The 22,803-nt window shown below is 35.9% G+C and overlaps 1 protein-coding gene across 2 annotated transcripts; it reads left to right on the forward strand.

Annotated features, from left to right (window-relative positions):
- Positions 1 to 554: 554 nt before the first annotated feature.
- Positions 555 to 21,359, forward strand: elapor2b (endosome-lysosome associated apoptosis and autophagy regulator family member 2b). 2 transcript variants are annotated; one of them, XM_005164587.6, is made up of 22 exons: positions 555 to 793; positions 5,070 to 5,190; positions 6,342 to 6,531; positions 7,316 to 7,463; positions 7,548 to 7,637; positions 8,156 to 8,261; positions 9,142 to 9,291; positions 9,400 to 9,488; positions 9,570 to 9,750; positions 9,836 to 9,964; positions 11,814 to 11,904; positions 11,989 to 12,091; positions 13,127 to 13,264; positions 13,331 to 13,594; positions 13,877 to 14,050; positions 14,179 to 14,368; positions 16,861 to 16,957; positions 17,035 to 17,136; positions 19,004 to 19,130; positions 19,209 to 19,387; positions 19,475 to 19,655; positions 20,567 to 21,359. In XM_005164587.6, the coding sequence occupies exons 1-22, from the start codon at positions 695 to 697 to the stop codon at positions 20,633 to 20,635; spliced, it is 3,018 nt and encodes a 1,005-aa protein (XP_005164644.1). In that variant the 5' UTR covers positions 555 to 694; the 3' UTR covers positions 20,636 to 21,359. The 2 variants fall into 2 exon arrangements, with proteins under 2 accessions (XP_005164644.1, NP_001038575.1); NM_001045110.1 differs by having other exon boundaries at positions 599 to 793; positions 19,475 to 19,643; positions 20,567 to 21,357.
- The last annotated feature ends 1,444 nt before the right edge of the window (positions 21,360 to 22,803 follow it).

Below are 22,803 nucleotides of genomic sequence, written 5' to 3' on the forward strand. Positions count from 1 at the left end.
ATTTAATTATCCATTAATTCATTCAATCATTCACTAATTCATCTAATTATTCATTCATTCAATTATCCATTCAATTATTAATTCATTTAAATATTAATTCAATTATTAATAGTGAATTCCATTCACTCATTTAATCAAATATTTGTTCCATTAGTCATTAATTTATTAATTACTATTAATTCAACTGTTCATTCATTTAATTAATTATTCATTCCATTATTGATTTAATTATCCATTATTTCATCCAGTTTTTCATTCATTCATTCCATTATTAATTAATTAAATTATTCATTAATTCACTGATTGTTTATCCATTTAATCAACTATTCATTTAATCATTCATTCAATTATTCAATTATTAATTTAATTATTAATTAATTCAATTATTCATTCTTTCTTTCTTTCAATCATTCATTCACTCCATCTCATTTTCTTTTTGTAAACAAAAAAGGTTAACCTGGCCTAAATAAAAGATGCCGTGTGAGTTGAGCGGCAGACCAGACGCGCGTGACGTCAGACGCTGGCTGTCAATCAAAGCCCCATAAGCGCAACTACAGTAGAAGCTTATCGTTGAGGAGAGCGCAGCGTGTTCGCATTTCAGCCCGTAGTTTATGCATAGGCGTCGAAAAAACCCCGTTGTCTGCACTCGGATCCCTGGCATCTCTCGTTTTCCTCGGACTCCTGCCTTTATGAGATGGAGAAGAGGGCGCTTTGGTCATCCTGTTATATTGTGCGCTTTGTAACGCTTTTCCTCTGCGCACGAGCCTCAGGAAACCTGCCACAGTGTAAAGAGGTAAACGACATGTTAAAAAAACACACAATTCTAAACCAATCATAATCTAGAATAGCTTTATTTCTGCATGTGATGTAAGTAGGCTAATTAAAATAAATTCTGACACCATGTTATATGGATGGTATATGATTGTGAGCTTCTAAAATGACTTTAACGCATGTTATTATTATTGTTATAACATATATATTTTGTCTACTCAATTATGGCTATGTATGCTGAAAATGCGGTGTGAAAAATCAAAAAGTACATCTTGTTATGGACATTACAATGATCAGAGCCAAGAGGAGCGAGGATCCTATAATATGATGACGCAGCGCAGACGACCAATCAGATGGCGGCTCGATTGTTGTGTGTTATTATGCGCCTCGGTTGTGTGTTGGAGCTTGTAAAAAGATTTGTTTTATTATTAACTTCAAACATTTTAACGCAACGTGAATGTCTGTTCTTCCTGCGTTTGAGTTGAAAGGCTGTGCTGCTGATTTGCGTCATCCGTGTTTACATAAAAAGATGAAATTTAAAGGGCCACTGCGCCGGAAAATGAAGAATGGATGCTGGGCAGAATGACAGCCTCAGTTACCATTTTCTTTTTTATGTATAGAAATTAAAAATTTGTATGTAAACATTTAGCTTCAGCTTTCTAAAATTTGGAACAACATCAGGTGGTTGTGTCAGCTGTCAACCCTCACAATTTAGGCAAGACAAGTTTATTTGTATAGAACATTTCATACACAATGTTAATTCAAAATGCTTTACATAAACGAGAATAAAAGAAACAAGACAATAAAATAGTTAAAGAATTAAAAATGAATAAAAAATAGTTTAAAATGTGTTTTTAAAAATGTGATGAAAGACATAATAGTGTGATCTGTCGGTCGGTGCACAGTGCTCAATTTAGTAAAGAAAAAGATGCGATTTCAGTCTTGATTTGAATGTGCCTAAAGTTGTGCCTAATTTATTAAAAAATCTGTTTGTTTCATCATTTCACTTTCAGATGAGAAAATATTCAATATTTCATGCTGAAATAAGCATGCATGTGCATGTTTATCAATACAATTCAGTACTAAAACAGTGTGATAAGGGCAGAAGGTTCAATATAGTTTAGATTTTTTCAACAATATGTTTTGCTGTTGACATCTTAATGCACTGAATACAGGCCCATAGCCAGGGTGAACTCGGGTGGTTTGAAAGACCCACCCCTCACTGACAAAGGTCCAAAATTTGTCCAATACTTCAGCACATTTGTCCTATTTTGACTGCTATGCCAACATTGTGAAAATACATTAATTCATTTTCTTTTCGGCTTATTAGTCCCTTTATTAATCTGGGGTCGCCACAGCGGAATGAACCGCCAAATTATACAGCATATGTTTTACTCAGTGGATGGCCTTCCAGCTGCAATCCATCACTGGGCAACATCCATACACATGCATACACAATGAACAATTTAGCCGTAGTGTCTCCAAACAGAAACGATAACTGACCCAGCCGGGGCTCGAACAAGCGACCTTCTTGCTGTGAGGAGATTGTGCTACCCACTGTGCCCCTGTGCTGCCCTAAATTGTGAAAATAACTCATTGAAAAACTCTTCAAGACCAAGCGGAATCCTCTGTTGGCTGTCGCTTAGGTGTGATTTCAGCTAATTCGTTTTGTCCAATGAAACAATTATTTTTCATGAGTCCAACATATAACTGTGCAAAAAAACATAAGAGTCGGACATAAGTGAAGTCATCTTTCGCTACTGACCTACTGTATTGTTGTATTGTATAAATTAACTTTTACTCTAAATCTTGGAGCTTATTCTTGAAACAAAAAATGACCAATAAAAAAGTGTGAAGCACCAAAAGTGGCCCATTTTAAAATTAATTTGAATTCTAATTTGGACACTGTTGTTATACATAAATTGTCGAACATACTTTTTTACAAGAGAGGCTAAAAAAGTCGTGCATTTCCACATTTATTATTATTATTATTATTATTGTTGTTGTTATTATTATTATTATGTTTTTATTATTCAAAGGGCTAAATTCTGACTGAGAAAAGTTGAATGTGCTGGCTAGTTTGTTATTTGCCTAACAAATGACAATAGACTACAGTTTTTAAATTAAAATTGAACAAATTCCTATTTTTTCCCTAATTAAAATATTATGTATGTTTAATTTTTATTTTTATATTTCTTTAATCTAAACTTTTAGGAATGTTTTGGTACATCAAAAAGTTTGGTTATGACGACCATCTGACAAGCTAATACAGCTAAAAATAATGCTTAAAATGTTACTAAAATGGAGTATTAAATCTCATAATTAAATAGAAAATGAGGCGAAAACATTTTGAGAAAAAAGAACCACCTCTTTCACTAGGCTGGCTACGGGCCTGGAATACATATATAAATGCCCAAAATGATTCAAACAAACAAACAAAAAAAAATAAAATATTGTTTTTACGAACGGTTTTACCTCTTAAAACATACTTAAAACATAACATTTACGAAAAGGTGAGGCTCTTAAAATAATCTGAAAGTGTTTGCTTGCTACAAACCATGCATATTAAAGAAATTGATGCATGTATGAAAGTCCATTATAAGGGTTTAGAGTACATAAGGGAAAGGCAGGCCAATAGTGGCAGGTGCACCATTAGTGATAATGGGTTTGCTGTAACCAAGCATTACCAGACAACAAGCACCTCCATGGGGATGTATTCATCAACCAACTTAATGCAGCAACTTCATTACACCGCATTTACTCAAATATGCCATTTAACACATGCCGTGCGCACTCTTACCTGCATGCATCCAGTTTGTTTTTGTAAGTAACAGGCCTCTTAAGGACAGGTGAACAACCACTGCATTCTGAGCATTGTGCGCACACTGATTTACATAGCAGATCTGTCAACAAAGACACACACACAGGAGGTATTTAGTGGCCTCGTTGTTATCAGTGTATATCAGGTTTTAATTCATTACACCGGCCACAACCAAAAGCAGTGACTGATCTTCATGACAACAGTCACAGGCTCCTAGCTGTTGCCCTGGCGACTGTTCGGGACAGAAGGCAGATAGACAGATCGCCACCATCCCCCTTCCATTGTATATAAACACGCATACACACACACATGCACGTTTATATGTTATGTGTATGGGAGTTTATGTGATGTGCTTTATCTAATATATGTGTTTAGAAAGAGCATCTGTACTGTGAAGTTGTCTGCATTTGAGAAGGGCGCACATGGATAACGATATGCATTTTCTTTGATTAGATGCACTTTCATTGATTGGCATGTCAGTATTTTTTGTATATTATTGATTTGTGAAACGCTGCAAAAAGGAAATGGCTTTTAAGTTTGATTGTCTTGTTTTTGTGGAGCAAATATTTAATATTTTTAGGTGAAGATCTATTTAATTGATAAGAAATATATATATATATATATATATATATATATATATATATATATATATATATATATATATATATATATATATATATATATATATATAATGTGTTCTGATAAATTAATTTATGTTGTGGTGAGTTTATGCTTAAGTAAAAGTCTTTAAAGTAAAAAAATCTATATTTTTAACTGAATTAAGTTTATTTTTCACTATTTGTCTTGTTTTAAGCATAAAAACGCACATTATTTTGAGATTTTTTGTTAAATAAGATACACTATTTTATCTATTTAAGCAAATGTTGTTGAAGAAAGTCATGGAGAACTATTGCATTCATATTTGTTATTTATTCATGTTTTTTTACTATTTATTTACACAAATGATTACTGCAGGGTAAAGTAAACCTTGACAGGGATGCAGGAAACACTATTATAAGTCAAAAAGTAAAATACATTGAAATATTGAACTTAAATAATATTATGCTTTTTAATTTCTGGTTCATGAAAAGTTAATAAACACCACCATATTTTTTTGTTGTTGATGTAAAAGTAAATGAAAATGTGAATGTGTGTGTTTTTTGAGATATGTTGAATAGCACTAACATACAAAAACAACAAAAACTTCCCTGAAAAGTGCATTAAATGCACATGTAGTGTCCTATAATTGAAAAAAGCCTTATAACATAATAAATTAAATATATTATATAACTATGTGGATGAAAAAATGCTTCATCCTCATTCAGCATAGCAGACATATTGATGCAAAAAATCAGACTAAGTAATTAAGCTATATTTTGAGTAGCAGTAACATTACAGAATGCAAAACCGTTCTACATCTACATATTCTAAACTGTGCACACTACACTAACTATGTGTATCTGCATGTGGGTTTCAGACAGACTACTACTTTGAGTACACAGAGTGTGACAGCACAGGCTCCAGATGGAGAGTCGCCATTCCTCACAGACAGGAGAGCTGCACGGGCCTACCAGAGCCGGTCAGAGGCACAGACTGCAGTAAGACAAAACACACATACACAGTCTTCATCAAAATACACTGTATACATCAAGTGGAATTTAACTGTAAAGAAAGGTTGTTCAGGCGCAATTTTTTCCTGCTCTAAATAAAGTGTTTGTGGATATTATTGGTAGAACATGTTGATGGCTCGAAGAGTAGTTGTCTGCATTAAACAATTTCATTTACAATGCATATTAAATACAGCCTGTACTTATGTAAAATTGAAACTGCATATTCCTCAAACTTTTAAATGAAAAAACATTTTGCTGACAAATATAAATATCTTATTGGTCTGAAGAATAGTGGAAGTGTAAAGCCTTTAAATGACAACTAATTAGTATTTCGGGGCTGCAGTGTAATCCACATTATTTCTTTGATATTTTAACTTATTACAATGAATGACTTTTTATTTGATGACTTTTACTTGTTTAAAGTATGATAAAAAGTATGATGGTCATTACTTTGTTTTTAAATAATAATTAAGGGATATATTTTAATGTATGGGAGGAAAACAATGTATGCCTGTTACTGTTTGAGGATTGAAACGCCTTTTTATTTTTAACCCTTATAATTTACTGACTTCTTAACTTTGCAAAAACAAAATCACTGAAAAACAATGAAAGCAGGTTATTTTAAGTAACTTCGAAAATAGATCACGAGTATGCTTTGAGAAAGCTCAAGCAGCCTTTCCTTGGCTCTATATTTTGTTATCAAAAGCAACAACATTCATTACATTCAAAAGTGCCCAAATGCTTTTGCTACTCGGCTATTATCCAAGCTAACAATAATATGCTTTCCAAATGTTTTGCTAGCACTTACATTAAGTTATAAAAACATTGTTTCTGAATGTTCTCACGTCTTTCAAAACATCCAATAAGTTATACTATACAATACATAAGTAATGCTATACATTTTATCATTATTTAGGGGAGCGTTACTACTGAATGTCCTCAAAACCATATAAGGCAGTGAGTAGTAATGTATAAAATAAAACACATTAGACTAACAATTTATAAAAAATTTAATTGTGCTAATGTGCCGATAATGTTATTAAAGACCAATTAACTGAATGAGCAATTGATTAACGCTACTGAAACGTCAGAGAGTGTTCTCTGTATGCAAACACAACCTGTTTTTACTTGTCGTGCAGCTTTTTCATGTGAAGCGGGAGAGTTTTTAGAGATGTCCTCTCAGCAGTGCATATCCTGTGCGGCTGGCTCTTATTCGCTGGGCAGCGGTGTGCGTTTCGACCAATGGGACTCAATTCCTGCGGGATTCAGCAGTCTGGCCACATACATGGACTCAGGAGGGTCAGGGGACGAATCAATGACCTGCAACAAGTCAGTAACAGCAGACTTACAAACTTAACATTCTGTTCCCGAAGATTTGGAATGCATCTACAGTAGGGCTGCACGATATTGGTAAAATCTGATATTGCAATATTTTAATATTGCTATGATAAATATTGCCATATGAATGTAGTTTCAAAAGATGGTGTGAAAAGCTCTATTTGACGGTAGCAGTATTTAGGTAGAGAAATTGAATACTCACAAATGCTTCTCTTACTTTGCTTTCTCTAGTTTCTCGTACAAATATCCAGAAATTCTTAGATCAAATAAAAATATTGTTTTGTTTTCCTTTAGAGGATATAAGGCTAAATTAGAAGTTTTCCTTACAAGCTAAATTAGCTGCCAATGGATTAAGTAAATAATCTTATTTTGCTTTAAAATGTAGATATTTGGACTAGAAACAAGACAAAAATCTAAGTAAGAAAAACATGTTTTCTGCATAAACAGTATACATAATTAATTACAATTAATGTTTGTTACACCTTCAAACTACATCATTTTATGTGCCCAACTGTTTTAAACTCTCTTGAAATGCTCAGTCACAGGCCTTAAAAACACATGCAAATGACAAGCTTTCAATCTATTATGGTTAAACTTAGCAGTGACTCTACAAACTACGTGCTCTGTGGTTCCTGGTCAAATATGATTCAGACTCAACAATGCATATCCTATTGCAGATGTGTACATTGCACATATCAATGCTGAAACGATATACTGTACAGTCCTAATCTACAGATCTGGATCTACCCATTCACACTGTGCTGTTCAATTGCAGTTCCTCATGGACAGCTCAGGGAACTCACTTGGAGTCCAACCGTGACGACTGCACAGTATCTCTAGTGTACGCGGTGCATCTCATGAAGCAGGGCTCCGTCTCCTTTGACTATCAATACGTCGACAGCAACGTCTTCTTTGAATTCTTTGTGAGTTTTAGCTGATGCATCTTTTCGTTTTCTCTACCTAAATGAGAATATATATGTGAAAGTAACATTTTACCACTGGTACAGATTCAGAACGACCAGTGTCAGGAGATGGACCAGCAAGGGAGCGAGAAATGGATCAAACTCACCACAAGTGGAGAGTGGGGAACCCATACGGTTGGTGATCTGAGATGCTTTCATTTATATTCAAAGCTGCTGAACACAAAAAGAAGATATTTTGTAGAATGTTATAAGGGATAGTAACTCCATAAGTTACTCACTATTTATAGCAACCCAAGAACATTCACTTACTATTTAAAGTAACCCAAAAACATTTACTTACTATTTAATTTCCCTTTAGTGGTTTCAAAACTCTCAAAATGAGTTTCTTTTTTTCCTAAATTAAAAAAGTAACTTAAAAAAATGTCTGAAACTGATGAAAAGTTAATGTTGAGTAAATAAAGACAATTTTCAGTTTTGGGTGAACTATCCCTTTCATAAACACAAGTTCTGTTTCCATTGACTTCTATATATATTTTTTGTTCATACAATGAAAGAAAATATAATAAACAAAACCGGTTTAATGGCCAACATTCTTTTAAATATCTACTTTTGAAAGTAATGCATACATGTTTGGAAAGACATGATCACAAGAGTGCACTGCAGTCTAACATAGCTGTTTTTATACATCGCAGGTCAACTTAAAGTCAGGAACTAATATTTTATACTGGAGAACCACAGGAATGCTCTTGGGTGGGAAACCAGTGAAGCCGGTCCTTTTGAAGAACATCCAGATTGAAGGTATGGGATTCTCACAACCTTCTTTATGATAAATAATTCACAGTTAACCAATAATATCTTCCATTTAAAACATGCAAATGTTTATTATAAATGTTGTTCTCGTAATAGTTAATTAAATGCTTTATAAGAAATGTTTTTATTCTTGTTATCTGAATGTTATAGATCTAGTGAAATTAAAGTTTTTTAGATGTTAGTATCAGTATGTTAGTTTTAAGAATATCTACAAGTCAGTGTACTCCAAAACTGTGACAAAATTCATAGTAAAATTCATTATAAACATCTAAAACTTGCAGTTTGTCACTCACTTACACCTAAATGGATCAAGTTTTTTTTGCAGGTCCCCTCATACTTCAGTTTCTTATCAAATCTTAATCAATCAAATGCTCTCTATTATCTGACATGCCCCGCCCCCTTCAAAACACTACTTATTTGCTTTACATTTGATGTGCTTGAACTCAATCACTCTCACTGGCAGAGTTGTGATAAAACAAAATGCTACTGTCTGTTTTTCTAAAAGGGGAGGGGCTACTTGATGTCCCGCCCTCTCTTTGTATATCAGTTGAGATTACGTCAAACATTGACTAAAAAAATGCACATTTCAAAGCACTTCATGGGACTTTTAAGGAAACCTTTCAATTTGCTTGGAAAGATACTTCTGTACATACTCTGAACATTTGAATCATTCATTCATACCAACATTATTAAATACCAGACAATTCTGAACAAACATTCAATTTGTGTTACTTTAACAACATTTGTTTATGAGAAAATGACCTGAAATAACAGTGTTGCCTGCACAATCTGTTGTGCTGTTTCTGGATCGTATTACATTGCACTAATGTTTTTATTCATCTGATTTGTACCTGTGTTTTGTGAGCAGGTGTGGCGTACACGTCAGAGTGTTTTCCATGCAGGCCGGGCACCTTCAGTAAAACTCCAGGCTCCTCCTCGTGCGACCTTTGCTCCAGGAATACTTATTCTGGAAAGGGAGCCAGTTCATGTACACACTGCACCGAGTCACAATATTCACGTATGAATTCACCAAAAATATGATCTAAATATTTCTCATGTTTCTTTACTGAAACAACTTTTGGGTACACATGTGAATAATGTTTCTCTACCCATGTGTGTGTCCTAGAGGAGGGATGGTCGCAGTGTAAAGAAAGGCCTCCTTGTTCAGAGAAAGACTATTTTCAAATCCACACAGCCTGTGATAGTGAAGGCAAGGTAGGATATGATGGGTAATGTGTTTTGTTCTAAACCTTGTCTGAATATATCGATAATGGTTAATATTTCTAATCATTTCAGACCCAGATACTGTACAGGTGGGTGGAGCCTCAGGTGTGTTTGGAGAATGTGACCGGTGCTGTGAAACTGCCCCCTTCTGGAGAGAAAGAGGACTGTCCACCCTGTAATCCAGGCTTCTACATGCACAACTCTTCCACCTGTTTACCTTGCCCTCAAGGGACCTATTCTGATGGCACCACAGGTATTTACACACAAAGATACCTTGGATACATACTCAAGTCAGACAGTTTCTGTGTGTAACAGGGCAGGATTTATTTTGGGCACAGAATGTCAAAGATGTCCTGGTGGAACCGAACCGTCTTTAGGATATGAATACAAGTGGTGGAACGTCCTGCCGAGGAACATGAAAACATCGTGTTTTAATGTGGGCAATTCCAAATGTGATGAAATGAATGGTAAGAGCATATATATTTCTATAAATGCACATACACAGCAATGGAAAACATTAAGAGACTACTTGAAATTTCTCAGATCTTTAGTTTTGTGGATAAAGAAATATATATTTAGTAGAATAAAACACGTTTTTTATTCAATTCATTATTCAATTGTATTTCACAATAAATACTATTCCTAAGCAGCTTTACAAAAGGTGTGCATTATTACATTACAACCAAATTAGTGAAAAATTAAAATGATAAAAAGGGATATGTTAAGGTGTGTGTACGATGAACAGTACAGCTATCATGCATATATAGTTAGTTATATAATATAATGTACTATTGTTATTATATTCTTTTATTTTAATCACAACAAAATAAAAATAAAAATCTGACCGACAGTCATTTTGTGGGAAAAAACAGCTCTAAATGACAATATTTGTATTTGAAATTAGGGAGAAATGTTATTAAACAATAAATATTAATATTTAAAGGTGCAGTAGGTGTTCTGCCAAAATTCTAACCGCTTAGCATATTATCTTTGGACAGCGGGGAGAGACTGTGATTCATAGCCACGCCTCCTGAAATTGCAAACATGCGCACTGCTCAACCAACACAATCTCACGGCAATTCGTAACTTTTTCATTTAGTGGCTAATTCGTATGAATTCGTACGATCTAATTCGTACAATTTAGTACGATTTGCTCATCCCCCAATGACGGTTGGGGTTAGGGGTGGGGTCAGGTGCCACGCCTCCTTTTTAAAATCGTACCATTTCGTACGACTGAACTCGTACGAATTCGTACGAATTAGCCACTAAACTGGCAAAACGTAAAATACTTACGTTTTCTCGTGAGATCAGGCTGGCTCAACACAGCAGACCACCCATTAGTTCATGTCATCCACCAGTTAGTTGGTGTTTGGCCGGCAGCGTGCAGGAATTACATTTATTACTAAGCCACACGCTATTTCAGAGCGAATATTCAGAGTAGCATGGTAAACAGTATAGGAAGGCTGTCATTGTTCAAAAATTAACCAATGTGAATATAAAAGCAACTTCAGCTCAATAAAGCCGATTAGGTGGAATAGCGATATTTACTGATGTTTCGTTGTTAACCTAATTAAAAATCTACATCATCGATACTGTCAAAGGTCCCTTATGAAACTGAAAATCTATCTTTCGCCTGGAGATTTCAGTGACTGAACAACACGTCTATGCATATAAGCAATTTATAACAACTAAATCTAACATGAGCTAAGCCTGATAAAATAGTTTAGAACAGTACCTGTCTAACAGTAATACTTCGGCTCTGGTGTCGTACTTCCTCCAGCGTGCAAAAGTAACTCCAATATTGATTCAAGATTTTTAAAAGTTTCAATTCAGCATTTGATTTCACCGCGTCTGTGATTGTCTTGTGAACGCGCATGCAGGAGGACACGCATGAATGGCGGATCTGCGTGAACAGATGCGCAGAAGTCTGAATCTACATTTGCTGACAGACAGTTTGAGCTGCTTATCGGAATTATGGGAGATGTAGGCCTGACAATATTTAACTGGATGAACATTTTTTCGTTTTATGTCTTACCCCAAATATAAAAATTCATATGAATACATTTAGATCACTTACTTTAATCATTACTATAGGACTGTGAGGAGACTTTTAACCAGCACAACAAAAAATGTTTCTGAAGACAATCACCTACTGCACCCTAAACTCAAACTCTCATCTAAAAAATCCAGAGAAACTGAGACAGTGGTCTCATAATTTTGTCCAAAGCTGCATATGCAATCAATTATTTCAGATCAAATGAAATGTACAGACATAAGTCATGCCATTGAAGCGAATGATCAGACTTGCTTCTGTAGGTTGGGAGGTGGCTGGTGACCACATTCGCAGTGGAGTGGGTGGCTCAGATAATGATTACCTCATCTTAAATCTACGAGTGCCTGGATTCAAGTAAGTGAGGACTACAATTGCTGTACGGAGATGTTAGTTGTACACAGACCATTTGCAGATTCCCTCTCTGTTCATCTCTCGCAGACTTCCAACTTCTGTCGACGATGCTTCAGCTACTGAATTCGGCCGGATCACGTTTATCTTCGAGACCAACTGCAGCGCAGACTGCGAACTCTATTTTATGATAGTAAGAGTTGATCAGTGTGTTAAACGGAATGTTGTACAATATGTTAAGAGGATAGTTCACCCACAAATTAAAATACATTTACTCACATTTCACTTGTTTTCTTATCTGTTTGAGTTACTTTCTACTGATGTACACAAAAGGAGATATTTGGAAGAATGTTGAAAAGCAGCAGCCATTGGCTTAAATAGTATGTTTTGTTCCTACTACGGATGTCAAAAGCTGTTCCCAAAATTATTCAGAATGACTTGTTTTGTGTTCAACAGAAGAAAGAAATACATAAAGGTTTAGAGCCACTTCAGTGAGAGTAGATGGCGAGGACATTTTCATTTTTGGGTGAACTATCCCTTTAAACAGTTGTCACATGAACTCATTAAATAATTTTATTTCTTAGTTATGTGTAACATTTTGCAAACATTGATGGGATGTTACTTTTGATTGTTCCCTGAAAGTTCGGAAATTAGTAGTCAATTTTAAGTAATGTTAAATTAACATTCAACTAAGACCATGTTACCATGTATTTGAGACTGGATTGAGGAAAATAATACCAGGCCCTACATTTTTAAAGACATTGTCTTTGCAGGAAACTTTTAAGAATATTAATAAAGACCATATGAAATTAGTTATATGACATTAAAATTATAATTATTACTAAATTAGTGCATTTTATTCTAGAGCAGGGGTGTCCAAACTCAATCCTAGAGGGCTGGTGTCCTGCTGAGTTTAGCTCCAAGTTGCTTTAACACACCTGCAAGGACGTTTCTAGTATATCTAGTAAGAGCTTGATTACCTGGTTCAGATGTGTTTGATTAGGGTTGGAGCTAAACTCTCCAGGACACTAGCCCTCCAGGGCTAAGTTTGGACACCCCTGTTCTTAAGTCATGTTAGTTCATGAATTTTAAAGAGATTTTCTAAAACATTTCCCTAAATTCTGAGAATATTCCCTGTTAGTTGCATATGTAATTAATTTAGTGACTGGAAAAATAATAATGACTTAATCTGGAAGCTATTAACCAAATCAATGTGTTTTCTCCTCAGGATGTAAACAGGAAGAGCACAAACGTTGTGGAATCATGGGTAGGAAATATAGTCAGACGAGCGTACACCCACATCATGACTAAAAATGCTTCGGTTTCCTACACATGGGCTTTCCAACGTACCAACAAAGCCACTGATGTAAGTATTAACCTGAATAAAAAATTTTAAGTACCTTCTTGTTGCACTGATAATGTTTTCTCCCAGGTGCGTCAGTATGTGAATGACATCGCAAAGATCTACTCGATCACGGTGACTAATGCGATGGATGGTTCAGCGTCTGGTTGCCATGCTTGTGCAATGATGAGTCAGCAGGACGGCTCTTCCTGCGTCCCCTGTCCTGCTGGACACTTCATCAACAAAGACACCAACCAGTGCCAGGAGTGCCCGCCAAACACATTCCTCTACGGGCATCACATTTACGGGCACGAGGCCTGTCAGCCATGTGGTCCTGGAAGCAAGAGCAATAAGGTATGAGTAAAACAACAGGAAATGCATGGCAATAATCAGAGGTTTCTTCCACATTTATATAATGCATAACATCTTAAAAATGCATTTATATTTGATTGAGGCCAATAATAATTTATATGATAGTAAGACTGAAAAAAATACTAAATACTGTTAAAAGCTATGAGTTATTATTTAATTATTTAAAGTAATTAGTAACCAATAAAATTATGATAACTAATAACTTTTCTGATTTTGATTTCAACATAGTATAACATGTAAAATGTGTGTTTTGTGTGTATCCAGGAGCACTCTGTGTGTTTTAATGACTGCACCTTCTCACACATGGATCAGAACCGAACGTTGAACTATGACTTGAGTGCCTTAAGTTCAGTTGGATCAATCATGAATGGGCCTAGTTTCACCTCCAAGGGAACTAAATATTACCACCAATTTAATATCAGTCTGTGTGGGGCTGAGGTAAGCTCACATGCATCCATCTCTATCTTTAGACTGCTAATATTAGATTGCTTTAATAGGAATTAGAAATAGAAACAGCAGATTTTTTTTAGCTTTTAAGAAATCATTTTACTCTCGCTGTTATGCAGGGGAGGAAGGTGGCAGTGTGCACTGATAACGTCACAGATATGTCCAGCAAGGACCTTCAGAATGAATCCGCTGACCTCAACAATTTTGTCGAGACTTTTGTGTGCCAATCGACCATCATCCCTGCAGATGGACGCGGCTTCAGATCAGCACTGTCATCTCAGTCCATCAGCCTGGCTGACACTTTTCTCGGTGAGCTGTTGTGAGAGAAAATTGGTAATCGATTGTATATGCTTTTGCTGAATCACTCTTTTCACACTAATTTAATTCACTGTATTTTTGAAACATTCATGCTAGGGCTGCATGATATTGGGAAAATATGACATTGCGATATCTTGTTTTTCGAAAAGGTTTTACCAGTTAACTTGAATAGCTAAAGAAAATAATAATAATTCTTTGATTTAGACAGATTGTGATGATTTTGTAGAGAGAGAATCGTGCATTGAATATAATAAACAAATTAAAAGCATAGGTAAATACAATAAAGCAAAGATAAAAGTGAAATAAACAGCACTTTATGGTTTTCTGGGGAGTCTAAAAGTATTCAGCTACAGAATTTAAATTATTAAAAGTAAAAAGAGCACAGTACTTTTCCATTGGATAAATAATTCAATAATGAAATGGTACAAATGGTACAGTTTCCTGTGCCTGAATGTTCACACAGTGACAGGCCATAAAAACACATGCAAATTATACACTTTCACTCCATCATGGTTAAACTCTGCAGTGACTCCACAAATATCAAGTGTTCTGAACTGTGGCTTCTGGTCAACCATAATCCTAACATATACATTCAACATTGCAGTATCGATGCTAAAACAATATATTGTGCAATCCTAGTTCATGCTCAGTAATGTATCTGGTGAAGAAAAACAACATTACCCATGATGCTATACAGAAAATTCAACCAATCAAAGTATTTCGAGAGCAATGTGTGCCAAAAGAGAACTTCATTTGTTTACCTCCATTAAGTTTTCTGTCATGCAAAGGCAACATGCAGGAACTTTGTGCTCAATTGAAAATGAGTTATTGATATTTTTGGGATACTTAAGACATATAACATATAACATACATGTTACTTTATAACATAGATATTTATCTTGAGTCAATCTTGTGTTTAAATAATTGTTATGCTTCTAATATCCTGACTAAAAATAATTTGGCTGAATAACAAATTGTTTAAAGTAATTTTCTTCCACATTCTGCAGAGAGCTAAAGTATTTTGCCTTTATAGGGTAGTGTTAAAATTGATACGAAATTTAATATATGTATATTTTACAATAAAGTTAAAAATATCTTGTTGACATAACAAACCTTAAACTAGTCGTTCTATATTTTGATATCATTTCTTTTCTTTCTTTCATTTGCAATTCTCCATGGGATTGCATTTTCGGTAACACTTTATAATAACTACACACTATGAACCATTTATTAAGCATAAGCAAATAGTGAATTCTTTTTTTGTTAAGCATTAACTCTACATTAATAAACGTTATTAAGCAGTTTATAACTGCAGCTATAAATGCTGTATTCTTGCTTTATAAATCCCTTATAAATGACAATTAAAGGCTCGGTATCAAATGAACAATAATCATTGCAATCTTATCTAAAAAGTAAATTTACTGTAAATATTAAACATCGCTGAATAACAGAAGTGTCAAAATACAACATAAAGTTGTATAAAACAAAAACAATAAAATAATTGAACAATATAAAAAGATGCAATGTTTAAACTCTACAGTAATTTTATTTTACATCAGGTTGCACAGATTTACTTTTCATTTAATACAGTTTCATTTGTGTATCATTAAATGAATAGAAACAAATGTTTTTTATTTACTTTTTCCTTTATAGAATTCAACTGACTCTTTAATTGTCATTTATAAGGCTTTTATAAAGCATGAATAGTCCTCACTTTAGATTAGGTCAAAATAAAGCATTTATTAACATATAAGTTAACTATTAGTATATGCCTTAATAATAAGATATATAAATGTTGATTTCAATAGTTTATTAATCATTTACTAACTCATTCTGAATGATCTTTAAAAAACACCAACTATGCTTAAATAACTGGTTAGTAAATAATGCAATACTTCCATTTAGTAATGAAAAATAAATCGATTACAAAGTATAAAAGTGCAATTATTATGCACATTATAAATGTGGTTATAGGTCAAGAATACAGCATTTATAGCTGCAGTTATAAACTGCTTACTAATGCTTATTAATGTAGAGTTAAATGCTTAACAAATAATGAATTCAACATTTGCTTATGCTTAATAAATCATTCATAGTGTGTAGTTATTATAAAGTGTTACCGCATTTTCTTCTCTCGTAAATCTGTTATCTGTTAATCTGTTTGTCAAATACCTCTGTGCTTTAAATGAAAGTCTGTAACACGATTCACTCTGTAGCTGCTTTTGGTTGATTGGTTTTGGTTGATTTGGTTTTACATCCTAAATAAAACTGAATAGAAAAATACTCACAGCTCCTAAAAAAAAGTAGGCAGACACTAATGTAATTTGATGTCAGCGTGTAATCTTGTTTTTGCTTAGAGATCAGCGTCAATGCCTTTTTCACGGTGCAACCCTTAACCTGTAAGAATCTGCAATGAAGGCTGTTTTAGTAAATAACATTTTTATGTTGCAGTTGTTATTGCTTACTGGTGTCTCCTTTCTCAGGAGCGTCTGTTGAAAGCAGTCTGGATGGGGTCACTGTAAACTCAGACCTCTTCCTCAAGTCTTCGCAGAAAGTTCCAGATATCAACTTCTTCTATCGGTAAATAAAGATTGAAATGATTAGTGCATGTATGCAATGATTTACATATGTAACACAAAGTTTTTTTTTTCTCTTAGCTCACCGCAGCCCACAGCATCTTGTCTGAATGGCCGTAGCACAGTCGTGACTCTGCACTGTAGTCCTGAAAAAAGTGCACGTGGAGAGCTCACTGTGCCAATGTGAGTTTGATGTTTACTCACAGTATTAATAATAGTTTTTTTATTTGATGTAATCATTTGCAATTCGTTTTTTTAACGGATTAAAATGAGCATAGCGGAATATCTCAGTAAATGGGGAAATGCATTCTTATTGTAATTCACTTAGGAATAAATCCAGCAAAAGTCATATGCAAGCTTTGTGTAGGGTGATTTATCTTTGGCGCTCAGGAGCTGAAATATCACCCATTAATATATATGCTAATACAAGTATCAGATGAGGTTTGCAGGCCAAGTGCAAATATGCAATGAATATTGAATTTTTGCAGATTTGCTATTTGTTCGGTGCAATGTGAGAAATGTTAATTCTGTTAACATGGAGTTGGGTTAAGAATAAACAAAAGTGCATACTTCTGCTTAAACAACGCATGTCAAAAGTTGGCAGAGCATTTGATTAAATTTACAAGCTTTTGTCTATAAGAAAAAGACAATGCAGTGTGTTTGTTAATGATGAAAGGATCATCTTAATTACTCATGTCATTGTCATTAATCCTACAAAAATTTTCAATTCTATTTGAAATAAATAAACCCTTTTGAACCTTTTAATCCATGTTTGACATGAATACATCAGCCAAAGTGCAAGCACAAAAACATCCTAAAAATAATAAATATATATTTGTCAATATCACACACCACAATATAACATTTAAAATAACATTTATTTTATTCTTGTTTTCTAACAATCCTACGAAATTTCAAATAAAATGGTAATTTAGTGCATTTGCATTTATTTGCAATTTGTCAAAATCTTAAATGTGAACTACAGGGTTATTCCAACAAATATACATTTATTGACATATACATTATTATTAATATGTTGTTTATTTCTCTAAACAACACATCTTGTATTATGTTATGCTTAAAAATACCTTTCACTCATACACACAACTATAAGTGGAGTTTTATAAAGGAATTAACTTGCTAATATAGGTTCAGCGACGGATCCACGCCTCATTTTGTCTCCTTAACCAATCACCTACTCTCTTAAACTTATTTAAGGAAGACTACCCCTCTAGCACTGTTCTTCTCGTTCTTCGAACCCACCCTTCCTCCATCCATTTCCTCGCTTCCCATTCACAATCCTAGAACCCTCTTCACTCCTAATGTAGGTTGAATCGGGGGGGTCCAATCACTTTGCCAAACTATTACAGAAACAGTACCCCCACTCTGAGTCTCTGGGCATAGTAGGACGCCCGGTCAACCTACCCACCTGTTTACCAGTCATCCTCTTACTCCCCTTCCCCTTCATCCCACTGTTCTTCTACCATGCCTTTCATCCCAACAGTAAAGTCTAGCTTAAAGTGTGGCGTGGGCCATGCTGGTGAAAACTGATTTCAAGAGTGCTATGATTGATCGTGGCTGGTCCCGCATCACAATCAATGTTAAGCCAATCAGGTGAATCCTAGCCTCCAATAAATAGCCCAGTTTGTTTCACTTCCAGTATCTTTGTTTTTTAAGAACTGGAACCCTCTTCCTGTTCTCGGTCCCCCTTCTATGCTATACGAGCAGGCGGGAGCCCTGGGTTCAAGTCTCTGTGAGCCCAGGGTTCTCTCCCGGGACAGCATGCCAAACCTGCATTCACTATCAAGTAATAGTGTAAAGCTAACTACTCTTGAAACCACAAATAAAGAAAAATGTTATCATTTTGCTTCTATAGCTCTATACATCTATAATTTAATCACAGTTAAATAATAAACTATTTGTGTTATGTCTTGTTACATAAAATAAATCACATTGAATGTTAAGCAATCTGTCTGAAGAAGAAAAAAAATCTGTCAATTTAAAACTTTTACATTTTTTGGTGATGTTTTTGTCTTTGTGTGCTCTATAGCAAGTGCCCAGCAGGTACGTGCAATGGTTGTGAGTTTCACTTCCTCTGGGAAAGCTCTAGTGCTTGTCCGCTTTGCACAGAAGCTGACTACCACTCAATAGAAGGAGCGTGCAAAGGAGGACAGCAGGTAAATCTCACTCTACTAATGCATTAAGTACAGTTTATTCGATGCCTGTCTGACCTTCATTCAATTTTCTGCCAACAGGACACACTGTATGTCTGGAACGAACCAAAACTCTGCACTAAGGGAGTAGCGCTGCCAAACAAAAGCTCCGCCCACTGCGAGGTGGTCAGCCTATGGGTCAAGGCCGGTATTGGAGGCGGAGCCTTCATGGCTGTCCTCTTAGTTTCTCTTACATGCTATTTCTGGAAAAAGAACAAGAGGTAATAATAATAATAACAGTAATCTGTCAACGTAAGTTCAGATATTTTAAATGTATGACCTGTTTTCTTGTTTTGTTTTTGGTGCAGGCTTGAATATAAATACTCCAGACTAGTGATGTCCGCCAATAAGGACTGTGAGTTGCCAGCAGCAGACAGCTGTGCACTAGCAGAAGGAGAAGGGGAGGAGAACGAGGATGATGTGGTTTACTCAAATACGCCTTCGTTACTGGGTAAACTGAAAGCCATCGCGAGCAAGGTCAGTGACTTGGTGAGAGCTTGAATCTTTACCAGAATTTGAAAGCAACAAACTTATAGAGTGCTTGATATGTTAAATTAATTGCACTTCAATGTGCAGATATCATATACAGTTGAAGGCAAAATTATTACCCTTTCTGTGAAGTTTAAATTATTTAAAAAATATTCCTCTTAAGATTAAGATTTTTCTGACACATTTTTAACCATTATAATTTTAATAACTGATTTTCTTTGTCTTTGCCAGGATGACAGTATATAATATTTTACTAGGTATTTTGCAAAATACTATAATTCAGCTTAAAGTGCAATTAAAAGGCTTAACTATGTTAACTAGGCAAGTTGTATTAATTAGGCAAGGCATTAGAGTTTGTTCTGTAGACAAGAAAATAATAATTTCCTATGGGAACTATATATAAATATTTTTAAAATTGTATTAAACATTTAAAAACTGCTTTTATTCCAGTAAAGCTAAAAGAAAATAAGACTTTATTCATAAGGAAAAATATTATAGGAAATACTGTGAAAGCTTCCTTGCTGTTAAACAGCCCTTCTATTCAAAGCAGGTAAAATAAGTATTCAACGGGTCACCGTCATTTTCTAAAGGTGCTGTTGACTTGAAATTTTTACCAGATGTTGGTGAAAACAAAAATAATCTATGAAATTTACAGTGCACGTTTGCTATGTTGATATCACAGTCATACCATGATTTAGTGTTTTGTGAGCATGTCCTAGCTGACAGGTTCTACAGACAGATATAGAGATTAACAGATATATAATAACAGGACAAAATGAAAAGCACGGCATTAATAAATAAAGAACGGCTACCTCTGTGATTTTATATTGAGAGATGATACAAAGATATTACTTCATGTCTGGTTCTTGTTTTCATACAAGACTGTGTTATTTACCTTTGTTTGTCTGCAGGCAGATGGAGATAACAGTGAGTCAGTGCAGCTGAAGTCATCTCAGTCAGAGCGGTGGGTTTGGGGATAACAGAAATAAGAAGACCACCGCTGATAGATAGAGAGACAAACAACTCACAGAGCTTTTAGTGCTTTGACTCTCCTTTTTCAGTTTGTCATTATTCACAGCCGTCCCTCATCTCAGAACATATCTCAACGACAAAAAATAGTGAAGGAGCACGAAATCTCTCTGTAAAACTTAACTGTATGTGTATCATATATACACTGTTAGAACATTTCAGAAACACTTACTCACACTCAGCGAATAGAAATGCCACCCACAGATACGTCTATCCGAGACACATTTAAGTAATGTTTTGTGAAATGCTGCAAAAGTGAGCCTGAAAATAAGAGTGGAAGAGTTTGTTTGAAAGAGTTGTTTCATTTTAAAAGCCCATCCCCCCTGCTTGCTCATTCATGCACATATTTCTAGAATTTGGCCAACAGGTGGAGACAGAGAGCCTTGCCGACTTCTTTAGAGAGCTGCTGTAGTTTCATACCAATGCCAAACATCATACAGCAGATCAAGATTTACAAAAAATAAGGACTAGAAAAGCCCTTCCTTCATGTTTTACGGAGAGATCCGGCCTCGCTCTCTGCATCTCTCCTCTGAGGAGGACAAGAGACAATACTGTTTTCTACTTTGTATTTTGTATTGTTGTGTATTTGGAGCTGTATACATTTATGTTGTACATTTGTTTTACTCCCTGTTTCAGTTTATGCTTTAATAAACTTTCAGAGCGCTTTAAACAAGATTGTGAGTTTAAGAAAAAAGACATCAATCTGTTGCATCACAGCTAGTGAGTCTTCCTCCACTCTCTCCTACCCCCTTTCTTTTTCCCCATTTTCCTCCCCCCCTTTCTTCTTCCAATTTTCCTCCACCCTGTCTTCCTCCTCCCTTTCTTCTTCCCATTTTCCTTCTCCACCCACCTTCCCATTTTCCTCCTCCACCCTTTCTTCCTCCCACCCTTTCTTCTTCCCATTTTCCTCCTCCACCCTTTCTTCCTCCTCCCACCCTGTCTTCTTCCCATTTTCCTCCTCCACCCTTTCTTCTTCCCATTTTCCTCCTCCACCCTTTCTTCCTCCCACCCTGTCTTCTTCCCTTTTTCCTCCTCCACCCACCCTGTCCTCTTCCCATTTTCCTCCTCCACCCTTTCTTCCTCCTCCCACCCTGTCCTCTTCCCATTTTCCTCCTCCACGTCTTCTTCCCATTTTCCTCCTCCACGTCTTCTTCCCATTTTCCTCCTCCACCCTTTCTTCCTCCCACCCTGTCTTCTTCCCATTTTCCTCCTCCACCCTTTCTTCTTCCCATTTTCCTCCTCCACCCTTTCTTCCTCCCACCCTGTCCTCTTCCCATTTTCCTCCTCCATGTCTTCTTCCCATTTTCCTCCTCCACGTCTTCTTCCCATTTTCCTCCTCCACGTCTTCTTCCCATTTTCCTCCTCCACGTCTTCTTCCCATTTTCCTCCTCCACCCTTTCCTCTTCCCATTTTCCTCCTCCACCCTTTCTTCCTCCCACCCTGTCCTCTTCCCATTTTCCTCCTCCACCCTTTCTTCCTCCTCCCACTTTCCTCCTCCACCCTGTCCTCTTCCCATTTTCCTCCTCCACCCTTTCTTCTTCCCATTTTCTTCCTCCCACCCTGTCCTCTTCCCATTTTCCTCCTCCACCCTTTCTTCCTCCCACCCTGTCTTCTTCCCATTTTCCTCCTCCCACCCTGTCCTCTTCCCATTTTCCTCCTCCACCCTTTCTTCCTCCCACCCTGTCTTCTTCCCATTTTCCTCCTCCACCCTTTCTTCCTCCCACCCTGTCTTCTTCCCATTTTCCTCCTCCCACCCTGTCCTCTTCCCATTTTCCTCCTCCACCCTTTCCTCTTCCCATTTTCCTCCTCCACCCTTTCCTCTTCCCATTTTCCTCCTCCACCCTTTCTTCCTCCCACCCTGTCCTCTTCCCATTTTCCTCCTCCACCCTTTCTTCCTCCCACCCTGTCCTCTTCCCATTTTCCTCCTCCACCCTTTCTTCCTCCCACCCTGTCCTCTTCCCATTTTCCTTCTCCACCCTTTCTTCCTCCCACCCTGTCTTCTTCCCATTTTCCTCCTCCACCCTTTCTTCTTCCCATTTTTCTCCTCCCACCCTGTCCTCTTCCCATTTTCCTCCTCCACCCTTTCTTCCTCCCACCCTGACCTCTTCCCATTTTCCTC

The sequence above is a fragment of the Danio rerio genome, chromosome 4 (assembly GCF_049306965.1).
Source record: "Danio rerio strain Tuebingen ecotype United States chromosome 4, GRCz12tu, whole genome shotgun sequence".
In the NCBI taxonomy this organism is placed as follows: domain Eukaryota; kingdom Metazoa; phylum Chordata; class Actinopteri; order Cypriniformes; family Danionidae; genus Danio; species Danio rerio.

What these genes read in the sequence shown, in the direction of transcription:
- elapor2b (XM_005164587.6), top strand. Translation starts at nt 695, where the DNA reads ATGGAGAAGAGGGCGCTTTGGTCATCCTGTTATATTGTGCGCTTTGTA. An exon ending in TCAGTCTGTGTGGGGCTGAG is followed by an intron (nt 14,051 to 14,178) that starts GTAAGCTCACAT and finishes GCTGTTATGCAG; the next exon opens with GGGAGGAAGGTGGCAGTGTG. An exon ending in GATATCAACTTCTTCTATCG is followed by an intron (nt 16,958 to 17,034) that starts GTAAATAAAGAT and finishes TTTTTCTCTTAG; the next exon opens with CTCACCGCAGCCCACAGCAT.